Source organism: Protomyctophum bolini (assembly GCF_963924005.1).
Source record: "Protomyctophum bolini genome assembly, chromosome: 1".
NCBI lineage: Eukaryota > Metazoa > Chordata > Actinopteri > Myctophiformes > Myctophidae > Protomyctophum > Protomyctophum bolini.
The window spans coordinates 44,541,266-44,564,084 of NC_137862.1; the positions used below are offsets into that span (position 1 = coordinate 44,541,266).

General features: G+C 42.1%; 2 protein-coding genes across 2 annotated transcripts in view; both read left to right on the forward strand.

Annotated features, from left to right (window-relative positions):
• LOC308333696 (leukotriene B4 receptor 1) lies at positions 1–1,426 on the forward strand. The gene has a single exon (XM_080790151.1). The coding sequence runs from the start codon at positions 24–26 to the stop codon at positions 1,080–1,082; it is 1,059 nt and encodes a 352-aa protein (XP_080646277.1). The 5' UTR covers positions 1–23; the 3' UTR covers positions 1,083–1,426.
• An 8,196-nt stretch (positions 1,427–9,622) lies between these two features.
• Positions 9,623–22,819, forward strand: part of esrp2 (epithelial splicing regulatory protein 2) — a 35,649-nt gene continuing 22,452 nt past the window's right edge. The window contains 4 exon segments of the mRNA XM_080764419.1: positions 9,623–9,796; positions 10,057–10,211; positions 10,910–11,038; positions 22,428–22,541. Coding sequence (XP_080620545.1) covers positions 10,080–10,211; positions 10,910–11,038; positions 22,428–22,541 — 375 coding nt within the window. The 5' untranslated portion in view covers positions 9,623–9,796; positions 10,057–10,079.

Genomic DNA, 22,819 nt, shown 5'->3' on the forward strand with positions numbered 1-22,819 from the left:
TTCGCCCATCCCAGAAAGCAGACATGGCCCCCGAGGCCTTTGTCGGTGGGACGGTGACAACCTGTGTGATCCTGGGCCTGTCCTTCCTGGTGGGGGCTCCGGGGAACCTGTTGGTGATCTGGACCATCCTGAGGCACGTCAAGCAGCGTTCCCACACCGTGGTGCTCATCCTGCATCTGGCCGTCGCTGACCTGCTGGTGCTCATCACCCTGCCTCTGTGGATCTACTCTCTGGCTCGCTCCTGGGTCTTCGGGGAGGCCTCCTGCAAGGCCATGGTGTACGTCATGTACGTCTGCATGTACAGCAGTGTGTTCCTCATCACGCTCATGAGTGTGGAACGTTTCGTGGCCGTGCGAGACCCTTTCACCTCTGCCGGCTGGAGGCAGAAGAAAGCCCTGAACAAAGTGCTCTCGGCCCTTTGGGCGGCAGCGTTCGTTTTCAGCGTGCCCGTCATCCCGACCCAAGTGCTCGACGGAGAGCCCGGTCGCGGGGAGCTCCACTGTCTGTTCCGGGAGTACGCCTCAGACAGCCAGGAGATGGTTTGCGTGTTACTGGAGACACTGGTAGGCTACGTGATCCCCCTCTCCATCCTGGTGGTCTGTTACAGCTGCCTGTGCAGTCGCATCGCCCAGATGACCTTCAAGTCAAAGCGCAAATCCACCGTCCTGATCGCCACCATGGTGATCGTGTTCGCTGTGTGTTGGACCCCTCACCACGTCGGGAACGTGCTTTCAATCATCTGCCTGGCCACGAAGGGCTCCTACCCAGATGCAGCGGACATCTTGGAGGGTGCCAGGGACACCATGGCCTTCATCACCGGAGCCATGGTCTTCATCAGTAGCACCATCAACCCCATTCTCTACATGTTCGCGGCGCGCTCGTTCCGGAGCTCCCTGCGAGACACGGGCATCCAGAAACTCTTCCACCACATCTCCAGCACCTCTCCAGGTGAAGGCAATAAGGAGTCCTTGTCCTTTGTGTCCAAGAGACAGAGCAATCAGAGCCACAGCTCTCAATGCTTATCGGAGCCCATGGAGCAGATGGATGTCCTTGTGAACATGTGTGAAAAAGCTCCGTCGTAACATTATAAAATGTGCTGTGGCGCCATGTGTCACCGATAAGTGTGTGTGTCTGTCTGTACACATGTAGATTTCTGTATATTTGTTTTATCATAGAATTTTACTGTAAATTAAGATTTTCAGACAACTCGTGTTAAAATGAGATGCACATAAATTATGTGAGATGTTACCATGTGCCAAAAGTATTAACCACACCCTATATACTTTGGTGTACGCCAAATAAAGAAAATATATGTACAATATGCCCAAAATATAGAGATAGCAAAATGTATGTGTTGTATGTATGAGCTATTGATCTCAACATAAACATATTTTTGGGATATTTGTCTTTAAAAGATAAATATTACTGATACAAATTATAACATATTTGATAGATTTATTTTAGAATCTATTAATACTTATATAAATAAGTCAATAAATCATATCCTAAATATCATTATATTTGGTATAATAAATATCTCTGTATATAATGTACAGATAGCCTACTATAGTTATTCTTTAATTTCACTGATGTGTGTTTTTTTATATAATTGCTGCAATTTTCTGAAGTCTTGAGTAATTAAATGTTTTAAATCGGAACATATTATTGTGAAGCAACACCATCCCCACCAACAGACTCTAAAAACACCATAACAAGGTTAGTGTGTATTGCAGAGTTTCATCTGCTTGTTTTATGGCTCAACCTTCTGTTCTGACCCTCTAATAACCAGTAGCAATGCCCTAAGGGCGAGGTCACGTGCACGCATGCGCCCGGGGGTTAGATTATGGAATGAATTATGTACTAGCCATATACGGAGCGTGTCTTGAGTGTACAGGGTTTGATGAGGTCAGATCAACATATGGAATGTCCGAACAGGTCAGCTCCATATATGGAGATCTAAGGGTGGCAGTGGGGGCAGTGTCTTGAGTGTACAGGGTTTGATAACGGCCCAGGTAAGGCCGGGCCTGGCTGTGAGAGCTCTTTCATAGTAGACTGCGACCTATGGTCACAATTACAGTAATACAATGCCTGCTCCATCACGGATGTCCATTACGGATACGGACATTTGCAGTCTTCCTGCGTGTGTGTGTGTGTGTGTTATTCCACTGAAAACCTCTGCCTCAGCCAGAAGCTCTTTCCACTTCCACTTATTTGGATATTGCAAAATAGTATTGCTTGGGGGGGGAGAACATAAAAAAGCGGAATTATGCCTTATACCATTTAAATTGTCACTTACTGTAATGATATTTATTTTCAATAACTCTCCCCGTCTCTCCTCCAGCTCTTTAGATAGAAAATAAATGTTCAGGTGCGTTGCCAATTTAATCAGTGGGTCCCTCAGTCTAGGGAGTATTTTAGCTTCAAATGTGTGTCAATTTTGTCTGCTCATTTCTTTATGTCATCACTTACAATTGTACGTGTTTATTCTGAATCGTGTGTGAGTTCTCTGATAAGAATGTTATTCCGGGCCTGGGCTGTGGCTCAGTGGTCCAGGCACCTTGGCTGGTAATCCAGTCTGGCAGTGTTCTGCAGGTTCGACTCCCGATCCCAACGGCCTTTACTGCATGTCTTCCCCCCATCTCTCTCCCCATTTCCTGTCAGCCAACTGTCTGCCCCTCCATAAAAAAAAATAAAGCCAAAAGCCACAAAAAAATAAATAAATATTTATTTTCTAACTAAAAATGCATTTTCTGTTTGGGATGGGGAGACACTTATTACTTAACAAACATTCTTATGATCACATAGACTTTAACACAACCATTAGGCCTACTTCAACTTCAACATTGTGTCATTTTTTTTCCTTCTTTGTTTTATTCATTCATTTGCCACCATGAACAGGTTGTACTAGCTTAAGACCAGTAGGTGGCAGTGACAGTACTGTATTACTGTATGCACTGACTGCAATTTTGTGGCATTCTATCACAATAATATGCTTTCATGTTTTATTTGGTTGCTAAAGTTACAGCAGTGGCCTGATTGTTGAGCAAGGTTTTAGCCCGATCAGAACCAAATTGTCATATTAAAGTAAAATATTTCAAAAAGATAATTTACATTATTAAATGTTTAAAAAATGTTTAAAAAAATCACACCTGTGTGAACTGAGCGGTGCAACTATACATTTATTGTTATAGTTACGGTACTGTACGGGAACTCGCCCTGTTCCGGCGAGCCTTAACGCATCCGAAACGGCCGAGAACTGACAGAGTTACCATGTGGGGGTCCCCGGAACATCCAAACCCCCAGGAACATGGCCAGGGGCCGGCCCTGTACCGGCGAGCCTTCCCGCGTCCGAAACGTTCGAGAAATGACCGCGTTATCGTGTTGCAGCTTTCCGTGCTCAGACGGTAACACGTATAGGTCGCGCCTATTCCTGCATCTCGCCCCCGCTTTTTTCCGCCGACCTCACGCCGACCGCTCGGTGCGGCGGTTCTTGTATTATTATTTTTTGTTTTAGGCCTACTGAGAATAAGGTTAGAAATACGTTTAGGGTTAGGCATAGTTTTACTGGGGTTAAGTTTAGGAATAAGGTTAGGTTTAGGTATAGTTTTACTGAGGTTAAGGTTAGGAATAAGGTTAGGGTTAGGGATAGTTTTACTGAGGTTAAGTTTAGGAATAAGGTTAGGGTTAGGCATAGTTTTACTGGGGTTAAGTTTAGGAATAAGGTTACGTTTACGAATACTTTTACTGAGGTTAAGGTTAGGAGGACTAAGGTTATGTTTTACCGTTTAAGCATAATTTACTTAGGTTACTTTATGGGCGAGTTGTTTGGTATTCGCTCAGACACGCATCCGTGCTGGGATGCGTACACATACATATAGGGACACACATACTGTAGCTGCGTAATGGAGCGGAGGCACCGCTCAAAAACACCTTTGACCTTTTATAAAGACCAGACCTGTGCCCATCGGGCACCGGCCTAATTGGAAACGATGCAAGTTGGGAACAATGAAAATGGGGAATACATACCCCATGCAGTATACCTGACCTCCCTGTAATATCCATTACGTAAGGGATAGTGTCTGGCTAGGTGGTCATTGCTGGGAGATAGTTCACCAACAGGGTTCGCGTCGGTGGTTATAATCACCCTGTCGGTGAATTGAAAAGTGGACTGATAAGTAATCAAATTGCAGGTGTGGGGAATAAGCCAGACATTATCCCGCGTATTACATGGCTACATAATACACAAATTAATAAATGTACTATGTTAGTTAATGTATTAATGTTAGTTTCATGTTGGCCGTACAGCATAAAATCGCCATGGCAATCAATCGGCTCAGGCAGAGGATGGAAATTACACAAGTGTGGGAACTTATGCTCCTTAGGTCCACTGGCAGAGCCTTAATTTAGATGCAGATTATGTAGACAGTGACCTGGCATCCTATAGCCTAGTATTTACATTTTCAATGTACAGATTATTGATATTCTAGGAGGCCTTTGATATGTTTCACCAGTTTCAATTGAAACGGGACTCCAACTTCAGGGGGGCCTCTGACTGACCGTCAGGTGTCAGTCAACCCCCCGCCACCCTTGGCCCTCTCTCTCTCGTTCACTCGCTGCCTTACTCTCTCCCACGATATTAAGTTACACATTTCCTGATAATAACCTGGGAGAAATGTGCGACATTGGGAGGTAAAGGGGAGACACTTTATTGTGAAGGGTACGACAGGATGCAGGAGAGGTGTTGTTGCTGTGTAATTGTCGAGAGTAATGGCTGTGCGCGATATTGAACAGTCAAAACTATTTGTATCAATACGCCTATATCAACAGAATAATTATGCCATATGGCGGCCTCCAGATTCCTAATGATGATAGGTTCTTGGTGTATCAATAAATAGGTCCTCATTAGGTCCACTGGCAGAGCCTGACCAGAGCCTTTTGTGGCGGTGTGTATCCGACCGACTCAAGGCCGGGCACTGGCTGCACTTGTGGTGGTGTGGAACGCATATGTCGAATTTGAAGTCGGTGGGGTGAACGGTTCTCGGGTGGATTACAGATGTACATGCACGTACAACGTATCATGCGTACCGTATGTATACACGTACGTACAGAGACATGGCGTATTTCTGGTAAGATCGAGGTACTTTTTCGGCCTATATGAGAAAACGGCCAGACATCATGACAAATGTGATGAGGTCAGCACATTTGGCAGCACAAGTGGCTATGGCTGCTTTTATTTTGTGCAAAACTAATGCTTGGAATGGATTCAGAATCATGAAAAAACCCTAGTTTGACATATCACATGCTACTTAACCCATTTAGGCCTAAGGCCGATTCTAAAAACACCTTCTAAAGCCTGACCTAAGTTTTCTGAAAAACTTAAAAATATTTATATAGCAGCATCAATTTTTGAATTTTTGAATACTGTACATACTGTACAGAATCCAAAAATGGGTTCCCGATCTGAGGGGGTAAAACACCAAAAGGGGTTTCCGCCCAGAATGGGTTTAAAGGAAAATTTGACATTTTGCCAGCCATAGGATGTTAATGGTAGGGTCACAAGAAACCTCTATAAAAAAGATTGCCCAATACTAACAGCCAGTCAGCAAGTGGATTCATGAATGTATGTATATAGACAATATTTAGGCCAATAAAAAAGACTATACCAAATTTCCTGCTTTAAACAAAAGAAGCCTGTCGGCTGCCGGACTATACTATGACTGTTCTTACCTTGTGTTGTCCTTGCTTAAGAGCGTCTGCTGCCTAAATTAAAACTAAACTAAAGTAAACTGTTAAAAAAACACTACTTTACTTTACCCTCCCAGATTTTCACGTGGAAATGGGATTCTCCTATTTTCACTGTAGCCTACACTGAATATCTTTGCCACAAATAGCCTATCTACAAACTGAGCTCATACTATACCAAGAGATTCACAATGACTTGTACCAACATGATTCATTTGAATAAGCACAGCTTATCCATAAACTCCATAGTTGTGTGTTTGTGATCTGCCTGCACCCTATGAGCAGGTGTGAGTAATCACTGTCTGAATCACTATCTTCGATAGCCCATTACCGGTATTTGCCTATAAAGCTTGGCACTGTTCCAACTTCCAACCACAGCTGGGTCATTAAGTAAGCAACCACAGTTGATATATAAGTTAGATTTGAAGCAGGACAAGACGAGTATGAGCACATTTATATTTACAGAAGTGTAGACTTTTATGGTTGATGGCCTGGGGGAGTCACACCAACACACACCCTTCACCTCACATGCACGGCTCTGTCTGGCAGCTCAACCAAACACAGGGTGGGGTTCTCAGATGCTATCATGCTACTGTTGTAACTCTGCTGGGTCTACCTTTGTAATGGTGGTACCATTAACCGTTTAAGCCCAGATGTGTCATGCCCTTGAACCTGAGGGGGCACGTGACGTGCTCCTTAGATTTTCGTGGGGTAACAACATATGGTATTTTATTCAATCAATATCAGTAAAAGATTGCTGTATGAATCTTATGGTAGTGCCTTTTTTTGCAAAATATTAATAAAGTATTCAATCAATAAAAACTAAAAACATGTGAATTAATGACCCATGAAACACACACACACACACACACACACACACACACATGCGCATGCACGCTCACATGCGCACACACCTCTCTGACCACAGCACGCACGCGCGCGCACACACACACACACACACAGTCACACACACACACACACACACACACACACACACACACACACGCACGCACGCATGCATGCACGTTTACATTAAATGCTTGAAAGCTCGTTTATCTCAAGTTTAAGTTGTATATTTGCCACTATGTTGCCCAGGACTGGAAGGGAGATTAAAGTGAACCAAAGACAGAATAAGTCAGAGAATCAAGAGTCAAGAATATATGTCTGTGATCGAGAGCAGATTGCAGTGAGGGATGAATGGGTGTGACATTAAATGCAATGTAGAACAACATGAGTGGCTGTGAGACATCATGTCTCCTCTGATTGAGGAAGCAACAGTCTACTTGTGCAACAACAGCAGCAGTGTATCCGAGTCCTTCTATCGTATGTCCAGCTCTGCTTAATATAGAATATTGAGTAATCTTGCATATATAGACTATAGTATACCTGAGCATGAAGTAGTCTCCAAGTATAGGCTACTGCTCAAATATTCTTTAGGCCACTCTGTTTTCTCGAAACAGATGTATCGATGGAAGATATGACTCATTTGACAGCAGATACACTGATCTATACTGTAACTGTTGACAACTGCATTATTATTCTTGTGTATGCACCTCCGTAATGGTATTCATATTATTTTTTCTACCTACTCTTTTTTCTATTTCTATTCTTGATGGAGCTTGTAAAAAAACACCTGTAACACAAACCTGTGATGTGTTAATAATTGTTGTTTCTGATATGGTGCATACGGTCTTGTCTATCTATCCATGAAGGTCTATCTACATACTGTACCAATCTCTCCAGCAGTAGAACATTCACAAACATAGCAGCTGATTGTCTCGTTTTCGTCCCTCATGTGATATGTGATTATTGTGATATCTGAAGGAAAAAAGGTGGTCTGGCATTCAGTTTCCACCACCAGCAAAGGCACTCACAGTTTCACATCCTGTAAATGTACGTGTAGCACTACCAGACTCTCACAGATAGTTTTCCAAAGCAAGGCCTAGCTTGTGTACTGTATGTCCACAAATTGTGTGTGGTTTTGTGTACCAAACCTTTGATAGATTAGGGATGTGTTTTTGGAAGGATATAAACAGAACCATTATCAGAACCAGAACCAACACAATACAATACAATACAATACAATACAATACAATACAATACAATACAATACAATGCAATACAATACAATACAATACAATACAATACAGGATAAATATAAACATTGCAGTGGGGACAGAACCACCTCAGAGTGAAGTAAGAAATGACACCAGTGATAAAATAGAGATGATTTACCCATGATTACAGATTTGATTTGTTTTTAGCCAGGTCAAATAGTTGGAGGTCTCTCTTATTACTTACTTCTGTGGGGAGACTGTTCCAGTGACGGGAGGCTCTATCAGAGAAGACACTGTATCTGGTTGGTACTTCACAGTCCCCTCTGGTAGTTGCCCTGGTTTTTCTGGCACCACTGTCCCTTCGACCTATGAATTGTTTCAGTGGTGGAGGTGAAGGTGCAATTTAAAATCTTGTTTGTGTGTGCACATGTGACTGTCATGCATTAACCATAGTTCAAAAATCTATTACATTGGACATATGCACTTTCATGAATAAACACTGTGTAGAACTAGAAAGCAAGTAGACCTACTTTGTTGCATTCAGATCAAGTCTTTTGCATGCAATGCCATAAAACTCTATTTTGGTTGGATTTTTAGCGTTGTGTGCATTAAAGGCCAACTTTAGTTTTTTTTCAACCAAGGTTCATGTTTTAGGTAGTTATTAGAGAAAGTAAAAGATGAGTGTTATTTTTTTTTTCTTTTTCTTCTTTCTTTCGTTTTACGGATTTTAGCAGGGGCATTCAAACATGGGGCTAAATATGTATTTTATTACTAAATATTATGGCAATTTATTTTAATTTTATTTACTATAGTCCTACTAGACACCCGGAAATTACATCTGGCCACAGAAGATCACAGGATCTACTGAATGTGAAGGAGGCCTACTGGGGGGAAGCCAGTGTGTCATAGGCTCAATATGTCAGTAATCAGTTGGACATCACTGTAGCCTACATAACACTACAGCACTACTACTACAGCACAAAAAGGAGAAATGTTCAGAGTAACAAAACAGGGAATTATTCTGGGAAGCAGGCCAGAAACAGAGACTAGTGTAAATTAAATTCCAACAGGCTAGTATAGGGACCTGTGGTGTAATCGGTTCTGGTGCAAATTCTTCATCTGAATTGGTTACAGTAGTAGGCATAGCCTATTGGTGATCCCTACTACTACTAATAATAATAATAATAATAATAATAATAACTTGAAAACGTGTAAGAATTTTCACACATTTACAGTAGTAGGCCAAAGGTTTATATATAATGGTAACGGTTTTATTTGTCAAAGTCTATTGTGCTGGCCTGAGTTATGGCAAGAGATCATATCTACAGTTCAAAGTGATTAATGTGGGATGAAGAAACTTTACTTTAAATGAATTTCACACAATACAAACATCAACACAACGTATTGAGAACGTAAATCAAAAAGACAACGCAAAACTATATAATAATATAGTATTGTATGATTCGTATCATAGGCTATAACAAAATGTAGTCACAAAATACTAATGAAACATATTTACCATACAACATTATATTGTTTTCAAAACTAAGCTCTTATCTTGAGCCAGGCTATCTTGCAAAAAAAGAATAGATCTACAAGCTATCAACGCGTCGCTTCGCGGCGAGTTGATAGCTTTTAGATCTATTCTTTTTTGGCACTACCCTATAGGACCTGCGCACTTCCGCCTTCGAGACGCCTGGCCAATGAGATTAACGTGTACAAGCTTGTGTCCCGCCCTCACCTTTACAAAGCAGCCAATAGGGCGGCTCCGTTGGGACAGGGCTCACATTAGAGGCAGAGCCACACAGGTAACGCAGAAAAAACACACACACCGCAAAGCAAAAGGAGAGAGAGAGAAAAAAATCCCCTCTAGGGCTTCTTGTCTTGTTATGGAGTTCGTGTGAAAGAAACACGGCGTTTTCCACCCTTCTTTACCAGTTGAACCAGTATTTAAAACCAGTATCTCTGGATAGAAACACGCTCAAGTACTGCAACAGGTAGAGTCTTTACTGACCGCAAACTCTCTCTCTTTCTCTATCTATCGCTCCCACTATCTCTCTCTCTCTCTCACACTATGAAAACAAATCTTGTTTTTTTATTTGTCTTTCTTTTTTTTTAAACTTCAATTGAATTTCCAGATACTTTTTGGTTGTCTCTGATCTTTTTTTTTCTTTACCACTTTGGAAAAAGGTGAACCCCCCCTCCTCGTGTGTTTTTCATATATATTTTTTATTTCATCTTTTGCTTTTAATTGTAGTTTTGTACCCTTGTTGGTCCCTGATGGCTTCGCACAGTGATACTCTGGTGGTGTTCTTTGGGGGAACAGCTGGTGCAAATGGGGGTAAACTGGGTTCGGATGAGAGGGAAATAATTCTCTTGGTGTGGCAAATTGTGGATCTACATGAGAAAAAGGTACGAACCTTTCTGACCCTGTTCGTTGTAAAGGTTTCTTATGTAGCACAAACTGTGTTCATGTGTGTGTGTGTCATTTCTTACCCTGTTAGTGTGTGTGGAAGAGTATGTTTGACAGCTGCCATTTAAGCCAACAAGGTGTGTGATTAGTATGGAACAGTGGAACCCTAAACCATTGTACACAATACAAATAATGAGTGTTACATTTAATTTTGAAGTTGTAGAAATGTGTCCATTTGGTTACATTTAAGTCTCACAATTAAGGAATACATTAACACAGGCTTTCAAGTCCTTCTAACACTATGGACCAGAGCTAAGTGTACCATCTCAAATTCTCCAAACTATGGTGGGTAATTCTGGCCTACCATCCATATACTACTACAGCAAACCACCTTGTTCAGGTGTGCAATCAAAATGATATTATTGAGGGGCCAACAATATGCATACATGACATGGTCATGGACGAAGAAAGCACACCTTTTTGGTTGCAATGTCAGCTTCTCGACATAAACAACACTGCATGACAATTAAGTGCTTTTGCATTACATTGTCAATTGTTGGATTTGGCGTTGAGAGTTCATGACTTTGGGTTTGGTCATAGTATGCAAAAGAAAAGCCTAAATATGGCTTTATAAGCAAGTACTGTAGCACTCTACATAGCTACATGCTGTGCCATGAAACAATGCTTCCATCCGCAGGTGGGGAAGCTTCACAGATGTCTTGTCAGGCCAGACACTTTGGACCTGACAGAGCAGTGTAAAGAAGAGACGGGACTGAAAGTTGACGACCTCGTCAAGGCAGAGCCCCTGGACAAAGTTCTGCAACAGGTGAGACTCAACGGCGATGAAACAGAATTTTCTGTCGAGGCCCAAATTTAACTTTGCACATGCATGTATGCTGCCTTTGAAATTCAAGGCTGGAACTTTGACCAAAGCATGAAATCTCTAATTGCAATAGTAGGCTTGTATCTAAAAGCTTGCAGTGGCACTTTTTTGCCAGGAGCGAGATGGGACATGCCAAGCTTGGCTGTGCTTTTAAGCGTTCAATTAATCCTAAGGGTGTGTCAGTGCAATGACCTTTTGACAAAAATGTATTTCACAGTACTGGGGTGGGGGCAGGGGGGATGTATGTTATGTCGGCAGTTTGTCCCTACAGTTAGATTTGCTGACAGCTTGGAGAGGTTTTTAGGAGTGTAGATGGGCAGAGAGCCTGGGGGCTGCTGGCAGGGAGGGGTAAGCGGACTCGCAGGTCTAGTCTTGTCTCAGACTGATGCACGCTTGCAGACATCTGGAAGACAGAATGTTTACCTGGGAATGCACTGCTCTCTTAAGACAGGAGAACGGACAGAAAGGGAAAAGGGGGAGATATAGAAATGTGGACATGAGGGTACGGTGATCAATCGTCCTGGTTTCAAGCTGGGTGTCCAGAGTCCTGAGTCCTAATTATCTGTAAAACACAAAAGAATGTCCATGTCCTGATCTTTTGAAAGGTACAGTCACTAGGTGTGCTACAGAGTAAGTGCTCCTGATGAACACCAGGTGAAAATGTCAAAAGTAGAGGAGGATGCACCGCACCATGACCCATTGTGAGCTTGTAGATCAGCTGTTTTAAGTGATTATGGGTCCCGGTTTGGGGACCTGGGAAACATTGGTTTTGGGGCCTCCTGCTTAAGAGACAGCAGTTCATTTGGGAAAGAGGGAGACACCTCCTTACAAATGAGCCAGGATATTAATGTTATGGTTCCTGCTTGTACCTCTAGTCTAGTGTGTATGTTTCGACAACAGAGCTCATGTCGCCAAACGTGTTTTTCAGCCGTACTGGGCTTGAGTATTTGTTTGTAGTAGGCAAACCCTTTCACACCCCTCCAGTATTTCATAGTTTGAAAACATATCATTATGATCCTGGGCTAGTGTTTTAGGCTTCAGTTTAGCTGAGATGTGGCCTTTAATGTCAATACACGCACATGGCAGACTGGTTGAGGTAATCAATCGGAACCGGGTTAGTGTTTGAGGCTGGTGATTTCTGGTTTGACGTCGGTAATGACACTGAAGCAGTATAAGATAACTCTGTTCCCACTGCGAGGAATCTTTGTGTGAATGCAGAAGCCATTTGTCCCAGGCCCAGCAAGGCCTGCCCCTCCCATTCCAATGTAGTTTAGCTTGTTTGCTGACTCTTCAAATATTAACCAAAGCAATCAATTCTTACTTTTCATACCTTTGTCTTGCCTGTCCATGTCCACTTTCTCTTCCTGTTGGTTAGGCTAATATTTATTGGTTAAATGAAATTGGCGTTTTGTTTAAAACTGGCAACGAATCGTAACACCAAAATTCAATTCATTCAAAAACATCCTTTGCGCAGCTCTGTGTTTCTACGAAAGTCAGTGACATTAACTTGCTGAAGGAATTTGGTCAGGTTTGGTTATAGCACAGTGGTTCTCAAACATTTTCAAGGACCCCCAAATTGATACGAATTATTTCGTGCCAGGGACCTGTATAAGAGAATACATTTAGTACTGAATTCTATCATTAACTCTTACTGTAGGGTTGGGGGTTAAACAGTGGAGACAGTTAAACCTATTCTCATATTGGGCTTACTAACTTAACTTTAATAGTGAAATTGACCACTTTCAATCTGCTGTCCCTATGACATTAATCATACATTGAAAATAACCGATACAACGGAACAAGCTCACAACATGTTGTGATGTGAGCATTTATGTTTGATGAATTCTATACAATGGGACTTAAATTATTAAACCATTTTGCTGGGGACCCTCTGGAACCCCCTACAGGATACCTGGGAGTTTCTGGATCCCACTTAGAAAACCATTAAGCTATCTTGCACTACCCCTTAATTAATTGCCATTTTTGAAAAACCTTTTAATATGTAGTTCAAATAGCCAATCTACAAGCTCACAACAGGTCAATGTAGTCTATGTAGATTGGCTAGTTAATTACAAAAACTAGAAATGCACTCTGTCGAGGTGCCAACTTGCTACTAATGTGTATTATTACTATGACTTTAGACCCGTTTTTGACCTTATACCAACCAACGTGCCTTAGTTACGTCACCATCAACAGCCAATAAGGGACCACCATTCTTACCCCAACATACATGCATACATAATAATACATACATACCCAGCCGATCACCAAACGTACCTTTGTTACATCATGAAGAATGGTGGTCCCCTATTGGCCGACGGATTACAGTACTTGTCTTGCACGCTCTGCTTGCTAAAGTAATTACGTCACCAACAGCCAATTAGGGACCACCGAGGACAGGCCTACATATCATACCATACATACGCAGCCGGCCACAGTACTTGCACGTTCTACATTCGCAAGTAAAACAATCCAAATAAGTTTAGGGGTAAGATAGGGCCCCATATCTCTTCAGTGGTGGGTCTGTCAGTGTCGGCTCATGAGGCAACAGCACCCGATGACATGTTTGCTTTCTTTGGTGAAAGATTTGTAAAGGCTGGGAAGATTGGAAGAGGTGACTTTCACCAGACACCTACTGTAGCTAATAGCTGTACTGTATGATTAGGTCTTTTGTGTATTCATGAATGTATTATTTATTAAGCACTTGAATCCTAGCATCCCTGTCGTAATAAGCAAACATTAAGAGAAATTAGCCAAACATGAAGTGAAAATTGCAGATCTACAAGCTCACTACAGATTGAAATGCAATGTGGAGTGAACTTTTTTGTCTTTCAAATGGATTTGCTATGGAGAGAAAAAATAGAGTAGAAATCCCTACTAGTCAATGAAGTGTATAGGCTTTACGTGTTTAATGATATTGCAACATTGCATGGAAGTTATTATATAAAGACCTAAACGGCTGCTCTTAGGTGGCGTTCTCACCAGCATGCTATACTGCGTTTCAAACTAAACCTGCTGCGTATTGTCGTAAAGTGCGCTTCGTTTGGCAGGTGTGAAGGCTCATTCGAATTCTGGTGCAGACCAAACGATCGCATTCTATTTCGCAAAAAAACAGGGGTTCCTCTTTGCTTCCAAGCGCATCTGAGTTCGATTCACTACAGGTGTGAATGCAATCCACATCAAATAAAGGAAATTAAGCAAACAATGTCAATGTGGTAGATCAATGAGGAGTATGCACATTTGGAGACGGAGAAGGCATATTTTCAGTGCAAAGATGTGCCGTTACCGTGGATAGATGTGGTCGAATGAGGAGACTGAAGCCCTAATTGAAATATGGTTGGAACAAGCACATTAATTAATTCCTTAAGGAAACGCATACAAACACTGTGGTGTACAGAATATTCTGTCTGTGTATAAATATGGAGCGCTGTCACTGTGTGTGGGGAGTAGGGACTTTCTTCATCTCGTTTAAATATAAACACTATTGTAAACGTTGGAGGTCGGATTCATTTTTAGCACATTTCACACCTGCACATCAGCATAGCCTAGCCTCGGTCTCAGCCTTGCTCATCTGCGAAGAGAAAAGCCCGGTCATGACCTAAGGCAGAGATTGCCTAGGTGAAAGCCAGTTCCTTTCCCCTCCATCAGGTGCCCCGGCTGGGCAGGGGGAGGTAGTTTAGAGACCAGGGTTACTGCATGTTTTTTGTGAGGGTACCTACCCTAGCCTAGGGACACGGGGAGAACATGCAAACTCCACACGGAAAGGCCCTTTCGCCAACCCCGCCTCGGGTATGGGCACTGATGACACAGAGGAGAGAACATGCTCCCAGCGCCCACAGCGTCCCGAGCAGGAATCAAACCCAGGACCTTCTAGCTGTGAGGCGACAGCACTACCGGCTGTGCCACCGTGCCCCGGAATGAACGCTTGTTGTCTGGGGCATCGAAACAAACTATGGATAATCATCTCACCTTACAGGCTTGTAACAGACATGGATTATAATATTCTGTTACTGCCCTGCCTACGTTTTGTTCCTCTTGGCAGTTGATTCCAGTGGTAAACACTATCCACTAACACTTAAGTCTGGGAACTAAGATAGGAACATTGATGGCAAATGTAATTGGTAAGCCCTGGAGAAGGTCGCAGTTGTTGACAAAATGGTATGTGTTGTGTTTGTACTAGGCATGTAACGATTCACTCAACTCACGATACGATTCTTATCACGATATTAAAATATATATATTTTATACGTTTTATTTTATATAATTTATCTTCCCCCCATGAGATTTTTTATTTAACTACATTGCAAAAGAAGTAGCATTACTTTTGACAGTGCAGAAACATAATTGCCTTCCTTGATGAGCATCAACGACCATCATCACCTGGGCACAGACACACACAGCTCCCCTCTACAGTGCTCTACTACTGAAAGTGACTATCATTTCTCTCCAAAAGCACTTGGATATGATGGAATATGACTAAAGCTCACATTTCACATCACACACTAGCCGTCTAGCCCCCCTATTTTTTTTCCTTTAGTTTAAATAGATTTTCTTTATTTCAATGAATCGATTCATATCGTCGGGATTAATATCGATATACGATATATCGTTACATGCCTAGTTTGTACCCATAAAGTTATGCACACACATTTTGTCCCAGTTGCAAAATGGAACAACATGGATCGGCGTTGTCACACCCTGGTGCTCTTATCACCAATGGCTTCAGCTTTCCTCAGCATGCAAATAGTCCAGGTACACTATAGAACAAACAGTGATATGCACATGTTCAAAGGCCACAGTCTGTCTCCTGCCTATGGCAGTCTCTGTCACAGACTGAGACACAATGTTTGACACTAATTCCTCAATTATTCTTTTTTTAGTTTTTAGATACGTTTGTGTTTTTCTGGCTTTATTGATAGAGATAGTAGACTAACAGGAAATGGGGAGTGACACGCAGCAAAGGTCGTCGGTAGTCGAACCCGCGACACGCTGTCTGATGGCATTACACCAGCGGCTGGACCCTCCTCAAATCATCTTAACTACGTGCATGCCCTATTTTATACGTCGTCGTGCAATGATGGTGGAAATGGGTGACTTACTAACTCACAAAAATTCCCTATTAATCGCATCAATCATTTATATTACTTCTTAACACTTGGACTTCTAATCGATTTAGTCATTTTTTGACAGATCCAAGTAGAGATTGTCAAGAAGACATACTAGTTGGTAGATAAGCATGTCATATGAGCCAAAGCAATATTTGTTTATTCACAACTGTAGTGCAGCTGGCCAGGCACTGCTGTTTGTTGTGGGGAGAAAAGCCAATGAGGTAGAGAAGATAAATATTGAGTTTGTTTTGCTTGGATTGCCCCAACACACAGCAGTGAAGTAAAATTCCACATCGGATCTAAATTGAAATCCTCAGTTTTTATTCCCATTCAAGATAACATCCAGACAGTCTGAAACTTAAAAATAAAATGCCCACCATTTCCATTTCCCTACAACTTTAACCACGTTGAACCCTAGCTTCCCTATTCTGACTAATAGAGGGGTGATTGTAAAATAAGTGTGTAGGGTTGAAGTGGTTAATGTGCTATTGTTTTTTTGCATTTACCTCTGATGAGGGAGTGTTCAGGGGCCTGTTTTCGCAACATACCTGTTCCCAGTGATTAGATTTGCGTCCTGTGTGCATCTGCTTGATTAAAGTGTGGTTTGGCACAGGAGAAATGGCCAGGGCGTGCCACCCTTTAAAACCATTTACCTTTCTCGCTCTCACTAATCCGGCTGTAGTGATTGAACAAGGCGTGGCTGCAGTGCTTGCATAGCTGCGAACAGCTAACACCGCTATGAACAAACGCTACTGTCATTCGGTTATCTTTTCATACCATCATGAAACACACTGGCTTTGTCTGAAAACTCGTATTGCATCAGCACTTGAGATGTCAATACTTATCATTGGGTGATACTGTACATGTACTGTAAGCCACAGTTAAAGTAGAGCTGACTAGAGAGACTCTGGTAAAAGTTTAAAAGTGAAAGTCACCAATACAATACTACTGGAGTAACTGCTGTCTTTAAAAGTATCTGGTATTTTAGATAATTAGTTTTGATACTTTTGATTTCACTGGGATATTTTGCTCACTGTCGTGAGACGTATGGAAGCCTCGTCCTAGAAATGAGTGAGTTGACAGACATTTGTTGTCTAAACACTTTAAGTTAACCACTTCTCTTTATTCTTCTTCGTCGTATGACAAAAGAATAAAGGTTACGGGAAAATAGTCCATGACTGACTTAACACAGTACAAGCTCACACCGTGTTGCATATTGTGCTTGTAGATGTATCAGCTATAATAATGACTTAACACAGTACAAGCTCACACCGTGTTGCATATTGTGCTTGTAGATGTATCGGCTATAATAATGGGCATGCCCAGAAGGGGGATGCCGAGTTGACCGTGCAAAGATTTGTGGTGTCATGGTGCCACAACTATCTCGGTGTCCTGTCCTCCCATGCATGCACAGAATGCAGTCCTGCCAGGACAGGAATCTAATCTAACTTCATTGTTTTTGCATTCCATAGCAGTGTGTGTGTGTGTGTGTGTGTGTGTGTGTGTGTGTGTGTGTGTGTGTGTGTGTGTGTGTGTGTGTGTGTGAGAGACCCCCGTTTTATTTGCGTTGCATGTTTCTGTGGCATTACGATCCCCATCTGTACAGTAATGCATGTTGTAATACCTGTTTGATGGGGCGTGCCGGGTCGGGACCCTAAGATGAATGATAATGTCTGGCTCTTCTCCAGATTTGAAACGGAAGCGACGCAAGCTTTAAATGATGCCCGGCTGGCCTACTGTGTATATGACGAACCAACTTCTGGGTAGTCTAGCTGGTTGTAATGAGTCCTATCGGAGTAATGGTTGATGACTGGTCTGGTATCACAATAGACAGATATAGACGGAACAAAACATGTCATGTTGCTCAATAGTGATCCATAGCAGGATTTCAGTAGCTCAAGAGTTAGACTGGCTGCTTGGGAATCAGAATATTCCGTGTTAAATCCCCGGCTCCCGCTAGGAGGTTATTATTGAAATGTCTTTGAACAAGACATTTAACCCTTACATTTCAAAGACGGGTGCGTAGAATCATATGTAGGTGGATTGGATTCTATAATAAAAGTTGTTATTTTGTCACTGAAGCAGATCATGTGATTGAGGGTTTGACCCATTATTTTGCATAGCATTCATCACTTGAGCACTTATTGCACCCATTTGTTTTATATGAGACCAGCCCACACATATTTATTTTTATAAGATTGAAGCAAATATCGTTGCCATTGGCTGGAAACCCGTATTTTAACTTTTTGTGTTTACTTGTAAAGTTGTAAATTAATTTCATGCTATAGCGTCAGACAAAAGCATAAAATGTAGCAGATCCGCAATCTCTAAAGAAATGCGCGAACAGTCGTGTTTTGAGCTTGTAGATCTTCTACTTTTGCTATTTTTTGTTATAATTCAGACATGTGGTTTCCACCAACAGACAGTATTCTGTATCTGTCACTCGATCGTCAGGATGTGTTTTCACACATGATGAAATATAGATCACATCAGGTTATGAAAGTCTTCTTCACACGTCCGGATGAGCCTGTCAATCAATAACCTGTGGGATGAGGTCCTGGTTACCAATACCATGGCAATGCTGTTATCTTACTTGTGTTTTGCTTGATTTATCTTAGCCACTTTTAACTCCTTTAACCAACTAGGGAGGACCCCCCCTAGCATTCTGGGCAAGTCATTATAGGAGAAATTATGTTTAGGTGAAAATTGCTCTACAAGCTCACAATGCATTGCAGCAGCTTGTAGTTTGCTTATTTTATATCACACAATACTATCATAGTATAAAATGGGGATTACGTGGTTAAACGTGGGCCATTCATGTGAAAAGATTTATTTTAAGCAACCTTGAGAAGAAACAGTCCCCAGCCCATGGTCAGACAAACACATCTCCTGTTTTTAGAAACTGTCCCCAAGACCCCAACCCATGGTCAGAAACAGTCCCCAATCCATGGTCAGAAACAGTCCCCAAGACCCCAATCCATGGTCAGAAACAGTCCCCAATCCATGGTCAGAAACAGTCCCCAGCCCATGGTCAGACAGAAACACATCTCGTGTGTTTAGAAACCACAAAGCCACTGAAGAAAAACTAAAAACGCCTAATGTCTTATGTTGTACTAGCAAGAAAACGGATAGCTGAGCAACCGATTGAGTTGATTAAGAGGAATATTGTGAATTGGGGGCAGTCAAGCCTTCTGAACTTCTGTTCCATTCACTATAGTAAGTATACAGTAGTTTGGTTGATGCTAGTGGACCGATTGAACGGTACATCAATGGGATGCTCAAGACTAATAGTCTTTGGAAGTTAAAGACTTGTTGAAATTAAAGGACCACAGCAGACTAAATGGCTCACAATGTAAACGACGGTTACAATTAAAATTGTCCACCATGAAGAGGAATCTGGTTGGGGCATCTATTGGGTGAGTGAAGACATAGAAATGTGTTTGGCTCTCTCTATCTCGTCTGTCCCTCTAGAGTCTAGAGTCTAGCCCTTTCAGACAGTAAGTTTTCTTCTTCAGTCAGCAGCTGGTTGAAGCGTCTATAAACGGTCTTGTGTTTTCTCTCCAGTGTCTGTGGGAGAGCGTGCCCCAACCTGTACCCCCTAATACTCCCTCTCAGTGTCTGAAGATCTGTCATATATAGCCAGTGGCCACATGAAATTACCCTCCTCCAATCAATCACTGGGACCCAGGTATAAGATCCCCAGGACAGATAGCATAGCATGTGCACCCCCTCTTCCACTCATCCTGTAGACGGGGGGCCTTTGATGTCTGATGGTAGATAGCTTGGAGTAGAGAAACGGATGGGTGGGGTACTGGCAGATAGCTTGGAGTAGAGAAACGGATGGGTGGGGTACTGGCAGATAGCTTGGAGTAGAGAAACGGATGGGTGGGGTACTGGCTAGTGTTTTTTTAATTCATGGTTTTATCCAAAGTCCCATGTCAGGATGCAATATAGAATCACAGGAAGATTTATAAGGTGTGCTACTGTGCTTAATCTCTCTCACACACACACACACACACACACACACACACACACACACACACACACACACACACACACACACACACACACACACACACACACACACACACTATATCTACAACTCAACACATTTCATCACAGCATTGTGTGGGGCTATTCTGCCCTACAAAGTTTCAACTTGTCAGCCAAATGAGATATCGGCAAAGTCGTATTACACTAATTGTATATCTGTTCTTGAGGTAATCGTTCGTTTATCCCCCAAAATCACAAAGGTGGGATACACAAATATATCGGTGTGTCCAAAAACACAAGTTACTGGACTTTGGCTTTGTAGGGCAGTATTGTAATTCTTTTTGACATCTTTGGTCCAAATTAGGCCCATGTTTGGGTAATTGGGTAGAGTTGTGGATCTGTCCAGGATCATCAAACATTGCTGGATTCTGAAATAGTACTAGTAGTGTGGAATGGTGTCAATTTAGTTTGATTCGTATCAAAATAATTTGGTGGTGAGTTAATGTTCTTCCTCTTGAAACATTTTCTGCTTGATTAGCATGCACAGAACTTAAATGAGAGCCATTATTCCACAGGAAACTTTGTTTGATTGCCTTAACCCATTTTGGGCGGGAACCCCTTTTGGTGTTACAATTTAGGCATTTAGCAGACTCTCTTAATCCAGAGCGATTTACATTAAGCAAGTACAAAAAAGCAAGCATCATACATCACATAAAATCACATAAAAAGCATTTATCATGAAACATGCGTAAGCTAAGGACGTAACAGTGGAATATCTATATAATTAAACTATACATATAAAATATATATACTATACTATGCAATACATATGTACTATGACGTGCTATGACTACATACAATGCAATTATAGTGCTGACTACATGACATGCTATAAATCTGTATCAAATGCTATCTAAGTCTACAGAAATGCTATCTAAGGGGGTAGGGTAAGTGCTATGGGCCATGATGGAGTCTGAAAAGGTGGGTTTTCAGACTACGGTGGCGTTTGGGAGTGTTAGTGTTATGTTATAATTTAGCTATTGAAAAATAACAGATCTACAAGCTCATAGCGTGCCACCGAGTGGCGCACTAGGAGCTTGTAAGTCTGCTATTTTTGAAAAATTTAAGGACTGACAGAAACATATCTTTTTCAGAAAACTGTCAGGATGTAGAAGACATTTTTAGAATCTGATCTCAGGTCAGATTGCCTTAATGCTTTTGGAGGATGCCCCATAAGACGGTTGAAGGAGCTGAGAGTGTTGACGATAAAACGCCATCAGCTGGTTGCCTGGTTTACACAACAGCGTAAATGGACCCAATTAAACGCATTAGGTTTTGACTAAACAAAGGCCACTAGGCCAGTATGAGGGAGCCCCGATAGCCGGTGTTAACAGCTGATGTGCTCATGATGTGTGGTTGTTTACAGAAAGGGGAGCCACGCAGGCTGGTCTCGCCTTTTTTTTAAACTTTTCTTTTTCTCGTCTTGACTGTTTGTCTGGCTGGGTGGAAACCGTGATCCAGGTGATTAGCGTCAAGTTCATCCTCGTCCTTGTCTCTCCTCCCTCACAGACAAACACACAGAAACCTGTTGAACAAGCCCGTGACACACTCTCACAACACCAACACACACACTTTGGTGTGTGTGTGTGTGTGTGTGTGTGTGTGTGTGTGTGTGTGCGCGCGCGCACGCCGCACACAACCTAATTGAATTGTAAACCTTTTTAACCATATAACAAACCATTTCTCTTTTTAATTACTGTAGGTAGCCGATGTGTCTTGAACTTTTTTTTAACCCCTTTCACCCTGCCATCCCTATTTCGGGACAATTTTTCAAATGTTAATTAAGAAACTGCTGATCTACAAGCTCACAAGGTGTCCCCCTAGTGTTTGTTGTCTGAACGAGGAACATTGTATAATTAAAGTTTTATTTTATGTCGTACACACTTTTATTTGTCTATCTAAACAAGTTATTGTGAAAAATATCAGTCAAAGTTAGGATCCGCATTGGACCCAAAAAGTCAGGTTCTAGCTATATTTGGCCTGTTTTGTTGCCCAACTTGTTTGGTTGGTTAAGTGTCGTGGGGATGCACACGCATATTTGACAGACCGACATGCGGAAACAACGGGCGGACATTAGGGTTAGGTTAGGGTTTGAGGTAGGTTCAAGGTTGTCTGTTTAATAGTACGTCTAGTCTAAACTAAAGCCTGTACCCTATGTGTGCTTCCCTCAGTTCCAGCAGACAGTGCAGTCGGAGGTCAAGGCCCTGGGCAGGAGCTCCTACAAGCTGTGTGTGGACACTTCTCTGGTGGTCCGACAGGCCCTCCACCCTGAAGCCTCCAAAAAGGTACACCTTCACCCCACAATACTGTCTGCGTGTGTCATGCAAAGCGAAGTCCAGTTTGCGGGAATTATGAGAAAATAAAAATGTACGCAAGCATTTGTTTTTGACGAGCATTCTTTCTTTTAAAGATTTCTTTCTGCCATTATTGATAGTATCAAGTGAAGATAAACAGGAAAGAGGGAGAGAGAGAAGGGGAGAGACATGCAGCAACGGTCGTCATGAACGGGACTCGTACACGCGACGCGCTGTCAGGCCAAAGCCTATGTGGCATGCACCTGGAC